General features: G+C 45.4%; 1 protein-coding gene across 1 annotated transcript in view; it reads left to right on the forward strand.

Moving 5' to 3' along the window:
- The first annotated feature begins 13,593 nt into the window (after positions 1-13,593).
- The window catches only part of PDLIM5 (PDZ and LIM domain 5), a 132,641-nt gene continuing 126,583 nt past the window's right edge, over positions 13,594-19,651 (forward strand). Inside the window, 2 exon segments of the mRNA XM_075149586.1 lie at positions 13,594-13,712; positions 16,632-16,767. Coding sequence (XP_075005687.1) covers positions 16,672-16,767 — 96 coding nt within the window. The 5' untranslated portion in view covers positions 13,594-13,712; positions 16,632-16,671.

The raw sequence follows: 19,651 nt of genomic DNA on the forward strand, positions 1-19,651 counted from the left end.
ATCACTTGGATAGAATATTATTGGAAGAAAGGTACACAAAGTCTTCTGCGTCCATTACATAAAGGCCACTAATATATCTTGTTTGGTTCCTTGCTGGCCAAGGCCATTTCTCTGTAGAGCAATTTCATTATTGCCCTGGTGGTTGTTGACTGTGTCTCCGGCAGTGGGAGTAAAATGCTGCCCTTCTGCAGTGGGATCATCTTGCATTCGCTGTGGGGATGTGTCCAAATGAACGTGCAAGCAGCAAATGGAGACTCACACCCCCTGCCTACGCACGAGCTTAGATCAAGCAGCAAAACTACCCCCAGTTGGTATATAAATAGAATTGTATATAAAATCCCAACACCGTTAGCTTACACAAATTGTGTATGCCAATCATTCTAAAAATTCTTTCCAAGCAAGCAAATCCTCCATAAATCTAAGAGATAATCAAATACAATGTCTCGCGGTCACTTTACACCTTCGGTGACCCCATCGAAGCATGCCAGTGCTTTGCCAAAATCCATGACTCCGTTTGCAAACTTTAGCTGTTCCAGAAAGTTTGTGCACCTGATGCAATGTTACTTTTATTAAAACTCCTGTTTGTTTTAGTTCCTCCTTTTAATTTAGCTAGGGTCAAGCCAGGTTTCTAGCCATTGGAATAAAGTTGAGTGTGAGGACCGATCACTGCTGGAATGATACATCCTGTACCTTGTCCTTAGCTAGAGAAATTGATACTTCCCAAAGATATGGGAAAGAGGGAAAAGCCATAAACTGATAATTTTTCCCTGTCATTTTAAATGTTTCAAGGATTAAAGATTATGTTCAATATCACAAATTTTTACGACAAAGTGAAAATGTAAACTTATTCAAGGCCATTCCCCTCTGAAAATAGCTGTCCTCCAAAACCGATTAATGCATATAAAGGGCAAGTGTGTATTATTATTCCTGATAACAGGTACAACAGGTTCTAGTTCTATTGAGGCCTGCAGTCTGAATGGTACCAAAGCACCTCACAAGGTATTTGTCAGACTTTTTGTCTTGGCCTTAACAATCCCAATTCACTGATGATTAATTGCAGCTTTCCTCTGGGAAGTTGCAAGGCTACGTGAAAAGAGGCGCTCCTGGTTTCCCTCCTAAAGAGCAAACCCGCATCACAACTGGCAGTAGACACCAACCCTTTGTCAGTCTCAACACCTGAAGGGAGATGTTTAAGAGAGCGAAACGATCCCTAAGGCTGAAGGGACCAAGTCACGGTTCACAAGCCACATCCAGCCATGAAGAGGTTGGCCAGCAATCACCAAAGGGCGCAGGCTGAAACGAACAGCCAAAACTGTTTTCCAGGTTCAGTAGTTTTTCTTTCTGATTAAGCATGAGGAGGTAGCAGGAAGTTTGATGGGCCAGGCTGCTCTTATTTGGAGAAAACTGAAGATGTTTCAGAAACTACACTTAAGTGGAGGATTTTGTCTGCGGGTGAGAAGAGGATCTACCTGTATTCAAGCAGGGGGAGAACTCGCAATGCATTTTCTTTAAACTTGATTTCTCCTACAGCAGCCTTGTTACGCAGCCTTGTTCACTGCTTTGCTGTTCTGCTCGTACCACGCAGTCTTTTGTAAACAGACCAAACGCCATCCAAAAAAATCAGTGAGGTTGCCTTGTCCTAGCTGCTCTGAAGTTTGCTCCAGGATTTCATCCTCTGGTGGCTGCAAGGCTTCCAACGCCCAGCCTTAATTTATTCCACCCTCTCTCCAGGTTAAGAATAGCCCCCCGTAGTTATTTATCATCAAAAAGAAGAAAATTGATTTTTTACATTAGCACAGCCAATGGGATATGTAATACTTTCCATTTTAGAACTTATCCTGAGTAACTCTGCACAAAGCCCTCCTGCAGCCCCATACGTCCCTTCTCAACGTTGTTACAAAGACTCGTGCATTTCTTTGAAATGTCCCGTTTGGGAGTTTCTTACAACTTTCCTTTTTTTTTATAGACATCCCCATTTCCTGCAGTTTGTTTAACAGCTTCCCAAGCCGTCCTAGATCTGATGCTTTCCTGAAGTGCGGGGAGATAAAATCTACCTCATTTCCGTAGTCCAGCAAAGGGACTCTCCTATCCAGGAGAGCTATGGAGTGCGTCCTACAGCACCTGTTTTTAGCCAACATGCTTTGTTTTGTCCTACTTTTCATTCGCATCTGTATTTACCTCCATCGTATGAAAAGCTTCTTTAGTCCTGCATGTTTCTGGGCTTGCGATAACTATATATGGCTGTTAAACTTGCCTTTTTCCCCACGCATTTGCTCTTAAGTCAGACCATCTCAAGTGACTGATTAAACCCCCACCTGCTAGAGATGCCCAGAGTTTTGGTAGTCACGGTTTGGCATGCCCACCTTGCCCAAGGCTGCTTCAGGTCCCAGTAGGCAGCTCTGGTGATGAGAGCTGTCCCTGGCGATGCAGGGACCTGCCCCAGCCCCTGGATCAGCACCTACGCAGGGATTAAGGCATTCCTGACACAGCTGATTTCCTAGGAAATCACTCATCACTAGGTTAGCCAGAACATGCAAGTTGTACAGACGGACTGCCCAAATCATTGAAGAGAGATCAGCGAGGCAGGGTGGGGGAAGTTATGCAAAAGTCTGGCTAGACAGACCCAAAAAAAGAAAAAACATAAGCCCACACCCTCCGTCTGGCGATCCTGACAACTGAACAACAGTGGAAACACGTGTAGTTGCCAAAAAGAGAGCTTCACTCCTTACAAGGAGCTGTGTACATTCATCCCTGTCTTTGTGGTCCTCCTAAGCACTTGCATCTCCAGCAGCAGGCATGAAAGGCTGGTCGAAATTCGTCACTGGAATGAAACGCGAGTTTCCTGCCATCGCTCATCCTTTACCTCTTCCTCTCTCGCTGAATAGATAAGGAGGTGGTTCACTCCAGAAGGGTTTGTTTGCTTTATGAGGCATTTCAAGCAGAGTGCCCGAGGCTGTAAGGTTAATGCTGCGGGACGGGGCGTATTGTTCTCGGCAGTCAAGTTCCGATTTGTGCACGAAGGAAAAATGTCATTTCTCATGCTGTTTTCCCTCTCGTAAATAGAGCTGGTTAGAAGAACTTTTTTTGCAAAAGTTTGGTGAGACATGGAAAATGTGCTCTGTTCTCTCTGCTTGCAATCGTCTCCTCTCATCTTTTTTTCATTCTAACAGCAGCTATTTTGAAATAAGTCTGATTAGCCTGCTCTTAGCACCTATTTTGGCTTATGGCATTTTAAAGTGTTTTATGGTATGTATGTACTGCATACACGATGTGTTATTTTCTTAAATCTATCATCAATTATTTTTTTTTCTTCTGCCCGTGCCGTCAGCTAAACAGAGATAACTGAATCTGGATGTAAATGTTATGGGTGGAGAGGGAAGGAAAAGAGGAGGTGGAAGGGGAAGGAGCAGCAAATTGTTTTGCAAAAAGCCTCTGGGCTGGAGCCATGCTTTTGTTTGAAAACACAGATATATACCCAGTGACTGCTAGTGTTAAAAATAACATAATGGTAATAATCTATGAGAAGGCCTAAGTTATAGATCATGTAACTATTAATGAAAAGCTCCTGTGGCTCCTAAGTGCCCTTTGCAACATGTTTGGTTCATGTTGTCCCAGTCCACACAGTTTGTGGGATGAGGGAAACCAGTCCGTAGAGGCTCATCTGGTAATTCTTGTATGTGCCTCTGTCTCCCCAGAAAATTGTCATTAATCCACTGGCTAGTCCCCTGAGAAACAGGAATTGAGGTTAGGTGAGCACCACTGCCCTGCTAGAGCCAAGCCTGGGAGCAGGCTGGGGTGGGAACGGGAGAGCAACCGGCCTTGGGGAGGGCCAGGCTCCATGCTGAGGGTCTGGGTCGTGTCCCTCGGACGGAAGCTTTTTGAGGAGGTTTTCCCTGCTAGACTAGGAGCGGTGGAAACCCTGTCCACAAAAGAGAGGTGAAACTATTTTTATATCCGCTTGTGCTTGCACTTCCCTGGATTATTCAGATACTGCAACGATGAATGCGGTAACGCTTGCAAGTTACTCGGCTGCTACGGTGTTGCAAGCTATATGAGGTAATACAGAAATATTTCATTCATTTCCAGGGACCAGCTCACTGGCCCTTTTCCAGCAGCGCTGTAAACTTGTAAAACTGATGGATCAGTTTCCCAAGGGTCTTTATTACCAAGACTTCTGACTTCTCAGCAACTGGAGCAGCCTTGTAAACTATTCAGACCATGCAAGATGCTTAAAATAAGCTTACAATTAGTGTTCCCCAGGGTTTTGTGCTGGGCTTCTTTTCCCAAAGACTCTTTTCTGTCATATTTAGCACAGGAGAATTGGATGTGACTCTCTTGGGGCTTATCTCTGTCAACAGGAAAAGGGCACTTCTGAATGAAATTAAGCGCTACCGCTCCCTTCCTCAAAGGCAAAAAACACTGCAATGAGTGTAAGTTATGTCTCGGGTTGATTTGACAAATCCCAACCTTTGGGATGACTTGGATCTGGTTCCAATGAGACTTAGCATAATTATGTGTATAACTGAGTTTCAGACATAGCTCTGCACCCGAATTAAACTCTACGAAACACTGTTAATTTGACTTTTGTCACATAAAATCTGAACCGGTACATGCCTCATGTCTCCCTCAGCTGTTCTGCTTTGCTATCCCCGTCCGTCCGTGTCATTCAGGCAACTGGTTCCAGAGTGGAGCAGTCTTCTGTTTGCTGATGTGCAGAGCACAGACCAGGTGTATCTCCATTACACATGAGATACAGGGTTAATTTCCTTTTTTTTTTTTTTTTTAAAAAAGGTTGCCTTTAGAGTTATTCTGGTTCTGAAAGATGAAACAATATTTAGATGTATATATAATAACAATATGTATATAACATTACGCTATACTGGTAACTTTTTTTTTTTTTAACCAAAAAGGAAAAAAAAAAAAAGAACATTGCCCATGCATGCTTCTGGATGATAAAAGCTGTCCTGTTCCCCTTCAGTTTCAGGCAAATAAAAATAAAATGGGAGCAGAAGAACAACTTTGTTCCCCAGCCCTGCCCCCGGGTGTATAAATAGCAGCCGTCCCTGCGCCTGGGTGGCTGCTGGAGTGCCTCTCATTCCAGAGATCTTCGGCCACCCTCTTATCAAAACAGAAAGGCTGACTTCACTCCCACTCTCTGCTGATTGATTTCATGTTGGAAACAGGTAACACGACAGCTTCCATTGTCCTTGAATTAGCCACCTACTTCCAGAGGTCAAACAAACAGGCTGAAGGTCCAGAAACTCACTTCAGCTAACTGCTGCCAAAATTCCTTCTCCATGAAATGAGCAGGGGCTGGAGCGGTCCCGGGTGACAAATGTTCTCCAGAGAGACGCACAGAAACCATCCCAGGAGGGCTAACGAGGGGTATCGAGCTACAGCGCTGGGGAAGAGCCGAAATGCGAGACAAAGCCCAGTGCCAATTTTAAACTTGGGAGCTGGAGCTGCAGAAAGTTTCTACTTGATTTTAACAGGCTTTGAAGTCTCAGTCAAGCTGATGGTGGAGCGATAGCGTGAGGACAAGGCTGTCTGATTCAATCCTGGGGCTCAGGAGGTTCAGTTTTACACTGGGCACTGGCATGGCCCTTTATTTGCTGAAATTTTTCCATCAGCATCAAAATCTCCTACTGGCTTTCTGCTTTTGTATTTTTAGAAATAATATGAGTTTAGAGGCAATGGGCGGTGGCTAAAACTTTTCACTCTTCCCCCTCCCATTTTCACTTTTTTTTCCTTCCACCAGCTTTCTAGCTGTTGCTTTAATTAGTCTCTAATATATGTTTCTATAATGTAGCACAGACACTGCAGCTACTGCTGTACAACCCGGGTCACGCATTCGACATGTACACTGTGCCAAAGATGATTGATGCCACCCTCCTGTCACTGTCGTATTTTCTTTAAAATGAAAGCTTAGAGAATGAGGGGATTGTATCGCTCTGCTTTGGAGGGTTGTCCTCATACGAAGAGAAGGGAGGCGCAGGCCTGTGCCCGGCTAACACATTGCAGGCACTTCACACTCCTCCAAAGTACTGTCAGCTCCTGTTTATCCCTGGATTGATTAATCTGACTACGTGTCCCACCTGGAGCTGCACAGATGCTGCGGACAGCGCAAGACGGAACGCAAAGCCAATTGCATTAGGTCCTGCTTCACTTGTGGTTGTTTATATATTGTCCATCCGCTGGACAGGAACTGGCTTATATGTTTTTCCATAGGTGGGTATAGTCAATAAGCTCTTGGAGAATAACCCAGATTTCTAGAGTTTTTATTTATCCGTGTTAGGCCACCACCTTGCTGATAGGCAGCACGGAAGAGAGATATTTGCCTCTCAATAACAGTTTTTTCTTTCTTTTCCTCTTTCCTTAAGCTGTGTAAGAGAATTTTTTAACCTTGCGTTAACAAACCTAAACCAAGCCTAAAATACTGGTTTCCCCATCTTTTTTTTGTTCCCTGTCCTGTTCTGAAACAAACTGCTGTTGACACTGCTAAGTTCTCTGCTTCTGCTGCCTTGCCCACATTGGCATGATAATGTTTTGTATCTAAGACATCGTGAAACTTCTCTATATTTTAATACTGGTGCGCTCTGTTTCCTTCTTCACTCAGACCTCTGAGTGGCCTTTGACTCCTGCTGGCTCCGGTCTGAACATCGCTATAGACAGCGCTTGCAGCACTTCTCTGCTTTCCTCCCAGCACGCCTTCCTGGGCTCGCCAAGGGCAGCTCATGTCGGACTAACCTCACAGCTTTCTTCATCACTGCGACTATAAACAAAAGGAATGTGTCAGTTCCCATTCGTCTGGGCTTTAGGACAGCATCTGATGTCCTGCTCCAATCCTTATGCTGCTGAGGGCCATCGTTTTTATGCAAGGTGGGCAGGAAGACTGCAGCAGGTAATACCGCAACAAAAAGTACCAGGCAGAAAGGTAATTAATGGAGTTTATATACGTACATATATATAATTATATAAACATATGGTTATAAAATTAAAAGGTCTTGGAATCATTCCTGCCTAATGTTTTCATCCGTAAACTAGGCACAAAGACTACAAGTTTGCTAGTGATGCTTGTGGATGACAAAAAGTTGGAAGGCACAATCAGGAAGGGAGAAAGATCTGAAAAATGTTATGGGAAGAACAAAAATGCAATGAAGTTAAATTCAGAAGCATATATGACAAAAGCAGCCATATAGAGATTACTTATCAGTAAGCTGAAAATGGAAGAAAAGCAGAAAAAAATGAATCAACTGGGCAATTCTCTGGTACCTCTGGAGCACCGATACGATTTGCTTTGGAGAAGAAGCAAGTGTCATTCTGGGACACGTCAAATGAGATGTTTCCAATGGAAACACTAAATCCATTACAGAAGATGACATCAGTAAGGTGTCCTCAGGACGCTATATATGATTTTGATGTCTCATGTCCGAGGAAAATACAAATCTGAACAGGTGTAAAGAAAGGCTACTGAGATCACCAGGAGTGCCACAGTCTTTCCTTACAAATGGAGGCAAGGCAAGCTCGACTTGTTCAGCCCAGGAAAATGAAGGTTGACAGGGGATATGGTTTCCATCTAAAAATACCCGGGAGTGAAACAGCAGGGAGGGAGAAGAACTATTTAAACTTGTCTGTGACTAAACTTAGTCTGGAAATAAGATGCAGGTTGCTGGCCATTAAAACAAACAGAGGCAAGGACAGCCTTCCGATGGGAACAGCTGGGACCAGAAAAGCACAAGCGCTTTTACGATGTAAATTTGTTTGGGAAGAAACGCTATAGCACCTCGGGAGGGAAAGGCTTCGGCTCGTGTTTGTGTGACTCCTGGATCCACCCAGGGAGTGCATAGAGAGGTGACAGTTCCTGACTGCCAGCTAGAGATGCAGGATGCTCTTAGGTGCCTGTGGACCCTTCTGTCCCTCCTGCTCTTCTTGATTTATGTACAGTGTTTCGGCCAAAAATATTGGCATAGCGTGGGTTTCATTCTTCTGCCGGTGACACCCAGAGCTATGTGGCAGCCAACCTTGCAAAGCCAACAAGGAACCGGTGTTTTCACAAACAGCAAGAGGGATATAAATCATTGTAACATAATTCACATATAAATATACTGCTAGTGTCTGTAAATTTAGTCCAAATTCTTAAAATGTATGAGCTTTTCTGGTGGGTTTTTTTTTCTCTCCCTTCTCCTCCGTCAGTAAAGATTAGATGTATTTTATTTACTGTGGGAATACCTATTAGCTGCTTTAATATTTTTTGTGGGCAGCAGCTAAAATAAGATCTCCTTGACGTGGTCTCAGGTCTTACTGCTCTCATGGTTGGTTTCTTTTTTCTTTTTTTTTTTTCCCCCCAGAGAAATATAACTTTAGAGGTGGTTACAAAGGCCTACAGTGGTTTCTGTGCATGCAGAGGTTTTTGTATGGATTTACCTAAATAGTTACAAGATCCAGGTCAGTTAAGTCAACTCAACAGGAAAGCTATGTTGTTTGTTTTTTTTTTTTCTTTTATGTTTGCAGATGAATTGTTAGATGCACTGGAATTTCACTAGTTTGGACTACACCGATTTTTGTATCGGTTCAGTTACGTGACCTGGCTGACGTGATTTGACTTGGTGAAGGTGACACGGGGTCGTGGTGGCCGAGCCCCAAACACATCCACCGAGTGCTTCTGCCTGAGCTGCAGAACAGAGCTGTCTTGGGAAAAGGCTGCGTTAGCTGTGCTTGTGTGAATTAGTGGTAGGAATAACGCAGGGGAGCTGCCCGCTCCCCTCCTGCGACGTCTGTCCAGACCTGTGTGCCGGGCTGCTCCCGACCTGCCAGGCAAAGCGCTCTTCATGCCACAGCTTGCACCCGCTCCCTCCCTCCCTCGCTAAGGCAATATATTACATAAAAGATTAGAGGCGAAGCTGCACCTCGTCTCCCATGACATTAATTAATATAAATAACTGCAAGGATCACTCTGAAAGTTTGGCTGTTTACCTGCCAAACCCTACTTAATGGGTGTTCGCGGTGTATGTCAAACGTAGCTCAAAGGCCTCGCTCCGCAAGCCCTCCCTGCGCAGCTGATGGACTGTAATTAAACCACACCAAGCCACAGATTTTTGCATTAACCGTTCCCTGCCGTTAAGGAAAAGGAAATTTAAGCTGGCGGTTTGCTTCAAGAGGTAAGAGCGTGGATGATTGAAGGTGTTACTCCTGTAACGTGCTTGGCTCTGTCAAGAATGGTAAATATGAAGTCTGAATTTTTTTTATTTTTTCTTCCCATGCATCACTGTGGTTGAAGAAGCAGAAAGGGCTATGTCAGCCCAGGGTAGGGTAATCCAGTAGTTAGGAGCTGCGCAGGAATTTGGAAGAACTGGTTTCAATTCTTTATCTGACAGCTGATTCCTCGCATGTATAAATGTTTATTGCTTCTGGTCACCATCTGTAAAATGAGGCTAATGCTTCACAGCGGGGCTGAGGATGAAGTTGTCCAGGCTGTGATGTACTGAGAAGCTTCAGATTGGTTTCAGTCCCTAAAACGAGCCATGTTTGACGTGGTAAGTATGTATCCTGGAGTTCCTCAAAAGGCTTCTCCTGTTCCTTGCAATTAAAAGATTTAGTTGCTGTTTCATTGATTTGGACTTGCAGGGAGGAAATGTTTAACCTGTAGCACGGGCTGTGGCCTCCACATAGGTGGTCCTTTTACCAGAGGGAATAAACCAGATTTGCCTAGCTTACAGCTTCTCGATGGATGACCGGGCTCCGGATGCGTCCGCTCAGTCACTACAAAGGAGTCCAGTAACAACACACACTTATTTCCTTTGTTTACGCAATTTACCAAGATTCTGGGGGACATTATAAGTAAGGAGTATTTATTAGTAAATATTACTTTTTCTTTAAAAAGAAAAGCACCAATAAAGAAAAATTAAAGAAGGCTTGATAAGCTAAAAGAAAGAAGAAGTTAGGATACAAAAAAGACCATGAATCCATTTATAACATTAAGAGCTTTAATGGCTAACTATCTAAAGTAGGAAGACCAACGCTGTTAACGTTTCAATCTGACAAAAGCCCCGGGCTTAAAAAGCGGCCTGACCGCCGGCATGGTGAGTGAACTGCCGGCAGAGGGGACGGCAGCTACAGGAGCAGTAATGCCAGAAAATGCCTGGTGGAAAAACGGGCTGATGAAAAGTGAAGACGGTCGGTTGGCACAGCTGGAGGAAGAACCAGGGCTCTAAGAGGAGGAAAAAAAGAGGTGACAAGTACGAGTAAACTTGACCATGGGGTTTTTTTGGCTGACAAAGCTGACCCAAAGTGAATTGGGTGGGCATAGCTGCCCAGCTGGCCAGATCCTGATGCCCTGGCCAGCCACTCTGTGCCCCACCACTCTGCTGGCAGCTCGGCGTGAGGAAGTCCTTAGGCTAACTGGAGTTATTGTGGTGGACAGGATGTACGAGAGAGGATGTAATTCAGCACTGGGTATCTTTCCAAACCAGGGACAGGGGAAAAAAAAAAAAACAAAACAAAACAAAAAACACCCACCCACAAAACACCAAACAAACAGAAAAATAAAAGCGCTTCTGTGATACCAGTTTGAGGTCGTTTGGACTTCACCATGACCAGAGTGTAACAGCTTGCCCTCTGTAGCTGTCAAAAGCTGACTGCAGCCCCTGCTTCTCAGAAACACTCGGAACATATCTAATTTATTTCATTGTTTGGCCAGAGAGCTATCTTGGAACTGGAAATAAGCTGTGAGGCTATAGACGATATTCACATGAACCTCTTGTAAGAGAGGGTTACTTTATGCTGAACTCCCAGCTATACGCTGACTGTAAATATTTGCATTAGCTTTACCTCTGGAAGAAAAGCAAAAGTGAAAGTAGCAGTGCAGCAAAAGCACAGCTGGTAGTTCAGTGCCTTAGCACATAGAAGGCTAATGTTATATTAACTGCTGCTTAATTGAGAATCATTTTACTGTGCATTGTTAATCTGTTCATAATTTATGGGCTGCTTTTTCCATTTACGAGTGCCTTTTTGTACTTCACCACCGCAGGTGATATTCTCTGTCAGAGTTTTGCAGTGCCCATTATCTGGCACCTACGGCATTTCATTAGCATTTAAACAAGACTTAAGTGCCTGAGTAATTTTGAGATAGGCTGTATCTGCATGGCTCGCAGACTACTGCATTTAATTAATTTCCAGACTTCTTCCTTCCTTGTTCAGAGGGAAAAATGCAAGCTCTGTCTAAAATACGGTGGTGGTAGGAAGAACAGGCAGGCCACAGTTCTGGCTGCTGCTGAGGTTTCTTGCTCAACTTGCTATCTCTTATTTCACTATTCAGCTCTAATGAAAAGCTTTTTCTCCAAGAGAAGAATATTTGAAAAGTGACCAAGAATGGAGAGATCGCGAACTAATGAGTTGCCTCCAATTTCTGTGCCCTGTCTCTGGAGACAAAGGAAAACAGATTCATTTGTCACAAACTGATCACGCTGCAGAAAAGCAAAGACGAGACTGCCAGCTTTGAGCTGGGAGTGGCACTGGCCTGGGTGCAGTGGGTGGGTATGGTGCAGAGTGCACGCAGTCTCACCACGGGTGAAATTTACTGCAACCTCTACCAGCAAAAGTCTCTCTGCAAGTTCTCCTTTAGTACTGATGAATGCATGTGACATGTTCTTGAGATGCTACATGTGCAGATAGCTTGGGCAAGCTACTCCTCCATCAAGGAAGGCTGAAGGCTTTTGAAGAACTGAAGTGGAAAAGGATGTTTTTCACTAATGTGGCTAGCCGGTATTTTAGGCTGAGACCGCAGGCTGTGCGCTCTGGTGAGCTGAGAGCAGATTGCTACCCAAGCAGTCAGAGCAGGGACACGCTGACCTTGGAGATGTCACGTGAGTCATGTTGGGGAGTGGGGTCCTGGAGCTTTTTCTGCTCTAATAAATAAAACAGCATGGGAGTGACCTAAGGCCCTTGTGACACAATGAAAAATCCCTGTGTTGGGGAATTTTTACCTCTGTGAATTAAAATCATGTGAGAGAGTCTGTGTGTGTAATGGGGATTTTCAGTTTTGCCTGATTAGAGATACTTAATAGGAAAAGAGCAGAGTAAAGAAGAAAGATTTCTGAAAGAGTAGTTTGGCTACATTAGTGTGAGGCTTAGATGCTTTTATTTTTGAGATGCAGTTTGAGATACATTTGACCTAGTCAAGGCAGCTGACAAGACACACAGCTCAGTGGGACAATGCTAAAATACCCCTATTAAAGTTCACATAACTAGCACTCGCAGGACTGGGCTGGCCCCAGTTTCATGCACACCCAGGCACCTGGGGCTTGGGTCCCCTTCCCCAGCATCACCTCCAGCCTGGGGGCTCCCACTCGGGGTAGCCTGGGTGGGCACGGGCACAGCTGGGCCAGACGCGGCCTCCGGGCCTGTGCAGGTGCAGGACAACTGAAGTGAGGGACAGTGCTGCCCTCCTCCTAAATGGGGACAGAGAGGCTAGGCAGGGCCATCCATGGTAAGGATTGCGTGTTGTGTCGGCTGGTGATAAGAATTTAAAGCTTTCTTCTGCACTCTTTCTCCACAGTAAACCCATGCTTGAAGAGGGGATTGAAATCCTTTGAATTGTATTGCTAATGGTCCTGTTAATTAGATGCACATTTCTTTCACAGCCACTTTTATTTGTAATGACTTTTAATGCACGTGAATTATGACAAGAACCTCAAGCCTCACCTAGCTGTGTGGTGCAGCTGAACACAAAACTGAAGTGCTATCGCTCCCTCTTCGCCCCGTTCCTCCCTCCCGCGAGGCAGCGGCAGTGCCCGGCTCTGTCAAGCAGAGCAGCACGCTCTCCCAGCGAGTCTGTCCTGCTTCATACTCGGCAAGCTTGTGGATTGTCAAACTGATAGTCTCCGTGTTAAATAATTACTCTACTTGCAGGCAAGCATATCGTATAACATAATCTGATCAACCTTAGAACCAGTTTGATTTCTTGCACCCACTCCTATGGAGAGGCTGTGCCAGAATCCTCCCTTTCCTCCTTACTGGCAGACCCCTACTAATTTCTGAGCTGAATTTATTCAGGGCCACTTTACAGCCATTTGCTCTTGCGCCAGCATTGTCTTTTAGCTTGAACAGCTCTTCTGCCTCACTGCTGTTCCCCACTTTGATGTGCTTCAGGAGGCGAGTATATCCCTGTCAGTCCCCATGTTACTCCACGTTAAATAAATCAAATCGAACTTTCTTTTGCCCCTGCAGCCGCAGCAGCGTATGTGGGGCTGTGTTGAAGAGATTGTACATTTGATACAGTGGGGGCTGCCGGGGGGGCACTTGGGGGACGGCCCCCTTTGCTTGGCCCCCGCCCAGCACAGCAGTCCCTTCCCCCGGGCCGGGGACTGGAGGGGCAGCGACACACGGGGACCCCCCGCCCCGCTTGCCCTTGCGTTTCACAGGTGCGCCTTGATTATCTGTGGTAAAGAGAGAAAAAACCGTGCATTTCTGTATTAAAAAAATAATAAATCGGGTCCGCCCGGGAACGGTGCTTTTAAGTCTTTCCAGCCCCTGCTCCGCGCTCCGCCGTCCCGCCGCTGCCGGGCTGGGCCGGGCCGGGCCGGGCCGGGCAGGGCCGGGGGAGGAGCGGCGGGAGACGGAAGTGAAAACAAGACCGGGGGGACGCGGCCGCCGCCTCCCAGTCGCGCCGCGGGTGTCCTCGCCTCTCCGCGCCTGCACCGCGCCGCGCCGCCGGGGTGAGTGGTGGCCCGGCCGCGGGGGGGGGGGCAGGGGCAGGAAAGGGAAGAAGATGGGGGGGAAGCAAAAAGTCAGCAGGTTGGACGGGGTTTTTAAAGCTTCACGGTGCTTGTTTTAATTTATTTTCTTTTTAATTTAGGTTTTTTTTTTTTTTTTTTAAGCGGGGCGTGCGGTTTGTCGTGGGCTGGGGAGCGCCGGGCCGGGGCTGTCGGCGGTGCCCCGCCGCGGGGAGCGCGGCGGGCAGTGCCCGGCGCCGGGGGCAGCGCCTCGGAGCGCCTGTGGAGTGCCTTGTCCCGCGGCTGTGGGGCTCCTGAGCCGAGCGTGCTGGGGTGCCTATGGAGCTCCTTCGGCCTGGGTCTGGGCTGTGGGGGCACTTTGGACCGAGTCTCAGCGCTCTGAGGGGCTGTCTGGCCCCCAGCCTGCGGTAGCCGTGGGACTCCACGTCCCGGCGCGCTTAGAGGGTTTCGATGGGCGAGCTGGGCAAAGGGGGTGCTGGGGGGGTACGGGGGCCTGTGCTGGCACTGGCCCCCAGGCACAACCACCGCTCCCGGGGGGCAGGAGGGCCCCGCTAGCCATCCCCGGGCCCCTGGGGCTCTGTGCCCCGGTGGCAGTGGTGAAGGCGAGTGCTTCTGCCTGGGTTTTGAAATTCCCCCTTCCAGAAGTAGATCCACCAAGCGTTTGATCTTCTAAATGAAAGTTGCACAATTTCACCCTTAGCTGGTTTGTTTGCACAATATTCCCCACATGAAGCGGGGTTGGTGGGTTGCAATACTTTCTCTTAGATGTTGCTCTAGCATATTTTAAGAAATTCGTTAAATTAAACTTTGAAGAGATCTCCTTTGTCTGCTATTCCTTCCTGGTGTATCTGTAAGCCTAGAGATGCAGACACAGAGAATCCAGCGGGTGAGAAAGGAAAGATGAGTGATGCATGGCATTTCAGCATGCAGTCTCTTCCCTTCTATTTGTAGTTGCTACAAATGAAGAACAACAGTATTCTTTTCTAATATAACTTAATCTTTTCCTAGATCTGTTACTGTAACTAGCTGTTACTCAGTTTAAAAAAAAAAAAAATCTCTACACAAGTGCTTCAGTTTTAACTGATAGGTAAAGCCTTCTGCCTGTGCTGGTGAACTGCATGTGTGCTGGTCGCTAAATGTGGTTTGCTTTTCTGCAGTCTCTAATTTATAGTGACCTGTCACTGCGGTGGATTTCATTTAGAGGGAATGACAAGAATTTGTATTTTTATATAGAAAGAAATCTGTGACTAATTAAAATCCTCATTTTATAAGGAGTTCAGTCCACAGAGCAATTAAACAAGTTGTAGTTCTCGCTTTAGTGGTGAGCGAGTCCCCCAAGAGTCCTAGCTCAAACTTGGTGGAGGCTTTTTGTTTCTTTTTTTTCTCTTCAGCCACATGAAAGCTCAGCGGTGTGCGTTTCTCCCTCTGTACATTGGTGCTCGTGTAGACTTTTAAGGGTGGGTTGAGTCAGCGCCTGGGGTCAGAGCTGCCCCTTTGCTGGATGCCAACAGGCAGGGGCACGTCAGGAACTGCCCAGGTACCCAGGCACCTCTGTTACCAGCTCCAAATTCTGCTTCCTAATATGTACCTTTTTCTGCCCGATGCTAGCAGCCCCGTTCTGGTTACCTGAGCGGCCGTCGGTGTGAATAAAGTTTGCCGTTTGATTTAGAAACGGTCTGAGCAGCGGATCTCTGTAGCTCTGGGGGGTGAACCCAGAAACGTTATTGATGGCTTTCTCAGGCGGTGACATTCTCAGGCAGGTCCTTCCCTGCACCCGCGGGGGCCGTGCGACAGCCCTGCTCTGAAGGTCCACAAGGCTGGGCTGTGTTTGCAAAAAATCCACCTCCTCCAAAAAAATAACACACCCTGCTGCAAAGTATGAAGAGGTGAAACCGGGCTTTGCAGAGCTCGGTGGGGTTGGCAGCCGGCTTGCTTCTGCTTGACTGAAGGTCCACCTTAAATGTCCCCATACGAGTGTGGCATCTGGCTGTGCCCCGGTGTAGTCTTACACCAGCCCGCCCTGGTGTGCTCCTGCCTGGCTTCAACCATACAAAAATAGACGGGATCCACTACCTAAGATGTCATTGTAACGTTACTTATCTGAGGTGAAACTGAAGCCCTTATCTTTGACGCCGAACGGCAATTAAGTGCCTCGGTTGCCTTTTAAAGGTAATTCGTTGCCCGTGTTTGCGGGGAGGGGAGGGAGATGCTTGGATTTTGCTGCCTCAGCGTTAAGTTGTGGCCGTGGGTATTTCGCTTTAGTTCACAGCTTTCATTTGAGGGTTAGTTTTAGTATGTGTTTTGTCTGTAGCATTGTTCTACCAATATGCAGCTATGCTATAAAAATTAAAAAGTCACAGGGATTTTATTTTTTTCTGATTAACTTCAAAGTTGTAATGTTTTGACATTGTTTTGAAACTGTCAAGACATAATGTGTTTAGAAACAAGCTCTGAGCTGATGACATGGCAGCATATGATACTAATTTTGTTAGAAATGAATGTGCCAGTAGTGCTAATTTCTTCCATACTTGGATTTAAGGGATACTATCAATTCATGCTTGTCTCAACATTGACTTTTTTTAAGATGAGCTTTAACGTTGGGTGGTTTCCCCCCCACCACAGTATTTTGTTAGTAAGTAGTTGTCAAACATCTCAGCACCAGAAATTCTCAAAGTCCCAAGTCTGTGTTATCGGTTCCCTAGTTTCGTTTCTTCCTAAGCTATGGAGGAAAACAACACATGAGGAATAAAAACACAAATAACGACAGACCTGGTGTGGGTTTTTTGGCTGTTTTTATACTATGGAGGGGAACACAGACAAAGAAAGAAGGTTTTCAAAATGGTAGACAGTGCTTTTTTTTTTTTATCGTCTTTAAATTAAAACTCTAATCCTCTTCTGCAGGCATCAGTTCTTTGGATTTGATCCTTGCATACTAAACACCATGAGCAACTACAGCGTGTCTTTGGTCGGCCCGGCTCCTTGGGGTTTCAGACTTCAAGGGGGCAAAGATTTCAACATGCCTCTGTCTATCTCTCGGGTAAGTGCATTTGCCTCTTTGCCTGCATGTGTGTATCTGTTATGCTGTGGCCGACCTGCAACCTTCAGACATGAGTATGCAAAGCCATTAATTACAGATGCTGGGGCTCAACTTGCTCTGTGGCATGGAGGGCTGTTGGGGGGGGGAGGCAAAGCTGGGAAAATAAATCTTCATTATTGTCTGAAGGCTCCAACAGAATTGTCTTAGGAAGGACGTGTTCATTTGAAATGGTTGTTTTATCTGCATTTGTTTATGCAACAAACAAAAGAAACCACCCTTGAATTCCCCTCCCTGCTCCCACCCAGAAAAGAGAGTTGCAGAGGTTGGAGGCTGGCAGGAAACAAGCAATTTTCTGTGCAGGGCTCAGCCTGTGCAGCTCAAATGGGAGGCAGCGGGGAAAAATCACTCCTGTTACCCTTGTTTATTCAGCACCTCTTAGCAGCTTGAGGATCTTCTGGTGTCTGTTCTTGCACATCCTACTATTTACAATAAAAAGGCACTTAAATGACAGTAGTTGTAAATAGTGGTTCATCAATATGTGCCTAAGTGAATGTGCCAGTTTCCCACGAGTATTTTATAGAGTATATGCTCTGAACTGGTATTCAAAGGATTTGAGGAACTAAGTCAAAACAAATGTGATCTTTGTACCCAGGCACTAACTAACTAGTTTCCTACTTTAAAACCATGTTTTCAGGGAAGGCTTGTCTTTTAATGTAGGCCAAGTTTCAAAGCCTTCCTCAGATGGCTGAAGCACTTCACATATGAAATATAGAGACAAACTTTGCAGTATTGAATTTATAGGATCATTGGAAATCTCTGGGTGAAGAAACTGGCTTCTGATGGCTCTGTACCCTGGCACCTTTAAACTTGATCTGCAGCATGGAAGCATTTATGTACAAATGCCCCCTTCTCTGTTTGCAGCTCTCCTCCCCCTCCTGCATATTTGTATAGTTTAATGACAAAGATGAATTATTTTTTACACCTGTTGGGACTGCAGAATTGATACTGCCCTGGGAGACGGAGCAGGTTTCTATTTGGGTTTATGCATCACGGCAATATTTTTAGCCAGCCTCCACTAGCGATTCAAACTCTGCCAGTTCATTTAGACTTGGCTTATCCTATTCACCTGCGGAATATGCTGGTGAAGTTAACATACAGTTTGGCTCTGCAAAATTATTTTTATATGGCTAAAATGGACTGGAGCGCTGTAGAATGCCTGTGTACAGATGAATACAGCTGATATCTGAGCCAAAAAGGGGTTGAGAAGCAGTTTATTCCCAAATTCCGGGGATTTTCAAGCTAAACTGTGGTTCAGTTTCTTGTTCAGTAGCTGGTTACTCCTACACTAATGAGAAATTTGAACTAGGGATGCGGATAGCGCTCTTCTGATTTGACAGTAGAAGTGCTCTCATGACGAGGATTTGCAAAAGCATAGACTCTTGCCTGTGTAGGGCACTTGTGCATGGTACTGATGAGCATTAAGCGCTGTAGGCAGTAAGCCGTGGTAAACAACTAGTTTTAGGAAAGGGTAGTACTTTTTTGTAGGGGCCTCTGCTGTCCTGGAGAACTAGAGTGCAGTCCCGCTGTAAGCAGGCTTCCCATCTAAAAGTTTCTAAAGCGGAAACATATGTTGAAATTAGCCTAGACTACTACTTTATTGCAGGAATCAAATATGCTGTCGCACGGAGTAGCCTAGGGGAATTGGCCTAAATAGCTACGTATAAAAGCCTCAGTTATGGGATTCCCTAAAGACAGATGTCAGCGCCCATGAGAGCAGGACGTAATGAAAGAGGGGGTGCAGGGTGGTTTTAGGACTTTCATTTATGCATGGGAGGGGAAAGCAAAATATCCAGTTCACCTATTATACCTCAGCATTGCTCCTCGGCTGAACTTTTCTTCTTATTTGCAGTTAAGAGCATGCAAATTTTAGACTGCCTGGTGCTTTTTTTTTTACTTTGGATCAAAGAAGTGCTTAGTTCTGGTATGCCAATCCAGCTTTGGCCCGATAGCTGGAAGAATTCAACGCTGTGTTCCTGGTATGCTAGAACAGCGCGTACCATTCACCCCCAACAGCCCTTCTTTTCCTGATGAAGCATAAATGCCTTCCTGTATCTGGTGACTGCTAATTAAATTATTTTAGCAAAACAGTAATGAGACAGCAGAATTATGTTCATTGGCAAGGAGGACTCTCTTGGTTTTGTTTTGTTTTTAATTTGTCCTCTAGATGCTGAGGATGAATCTGGCTGCGCTGCTGAGGGCTAATTTCCGGCTTTAGTTTAAACTCCTTGAAATTAAGTTCAAATAAAGTACAGTTTACGAAGCACAGAAAATAGACTGGTTTCTAAAGCTGTTTATCTGAAAAGCTAATCTCTTTTTACTAATGATTTGAACAAATTAAGATCTCATATGGTTCCTTTGAGAAAATTTTTAGTAAGTCATTCAGCTTTGTACAGAATGCAGTTTAAATGGGCATATTCCTTTTTGCCTCCCTAAGGCAAAACGAGCCTGTTTTGTGTTCTTCAGTTGAAATTCTTAATGTCAGCTAAGGTGTAACAGGTTAACATTAATGTAGAGGTAGGAGTAACATTTGATTTTTCATAAGGTGGTATATTGTGGACTAGTTGCAACATCATAACCAATAGCAACATTTATGGCAGGGTTATGTCAGTCACTTAATATAGCTCTCTTAGAGCTTTATACAGCTGTATACTTATACAGCTGTATACTTATACAGCTGTATACTTATACAGCTGGACACATTTCATGGTCAGTAATATATGTGATGTTGGGGATATAGCCTTATAGTTAGTGGTATAAATCAGTACAACAAAAATGCGTGCAGTTCTTGTAATGTATACTTGTATCTGGCTGGACTTCAGCGGGG

This window comes from Calonectris borealis, chromosome 4 (assembly GCF_964195595.1).
Source record: "Calonectris borealis chromosome 4, bCalBor7.hap1.2, whole genome shotgun sequence".
In the NCBI taxonomy this organism is placed as follows: domain Eukaryota; kingdom Metazoa; phylum Chordata; class Aves; order Procellariiformes; family Procellariidae; genus Calonectris; species Calonectris borealis.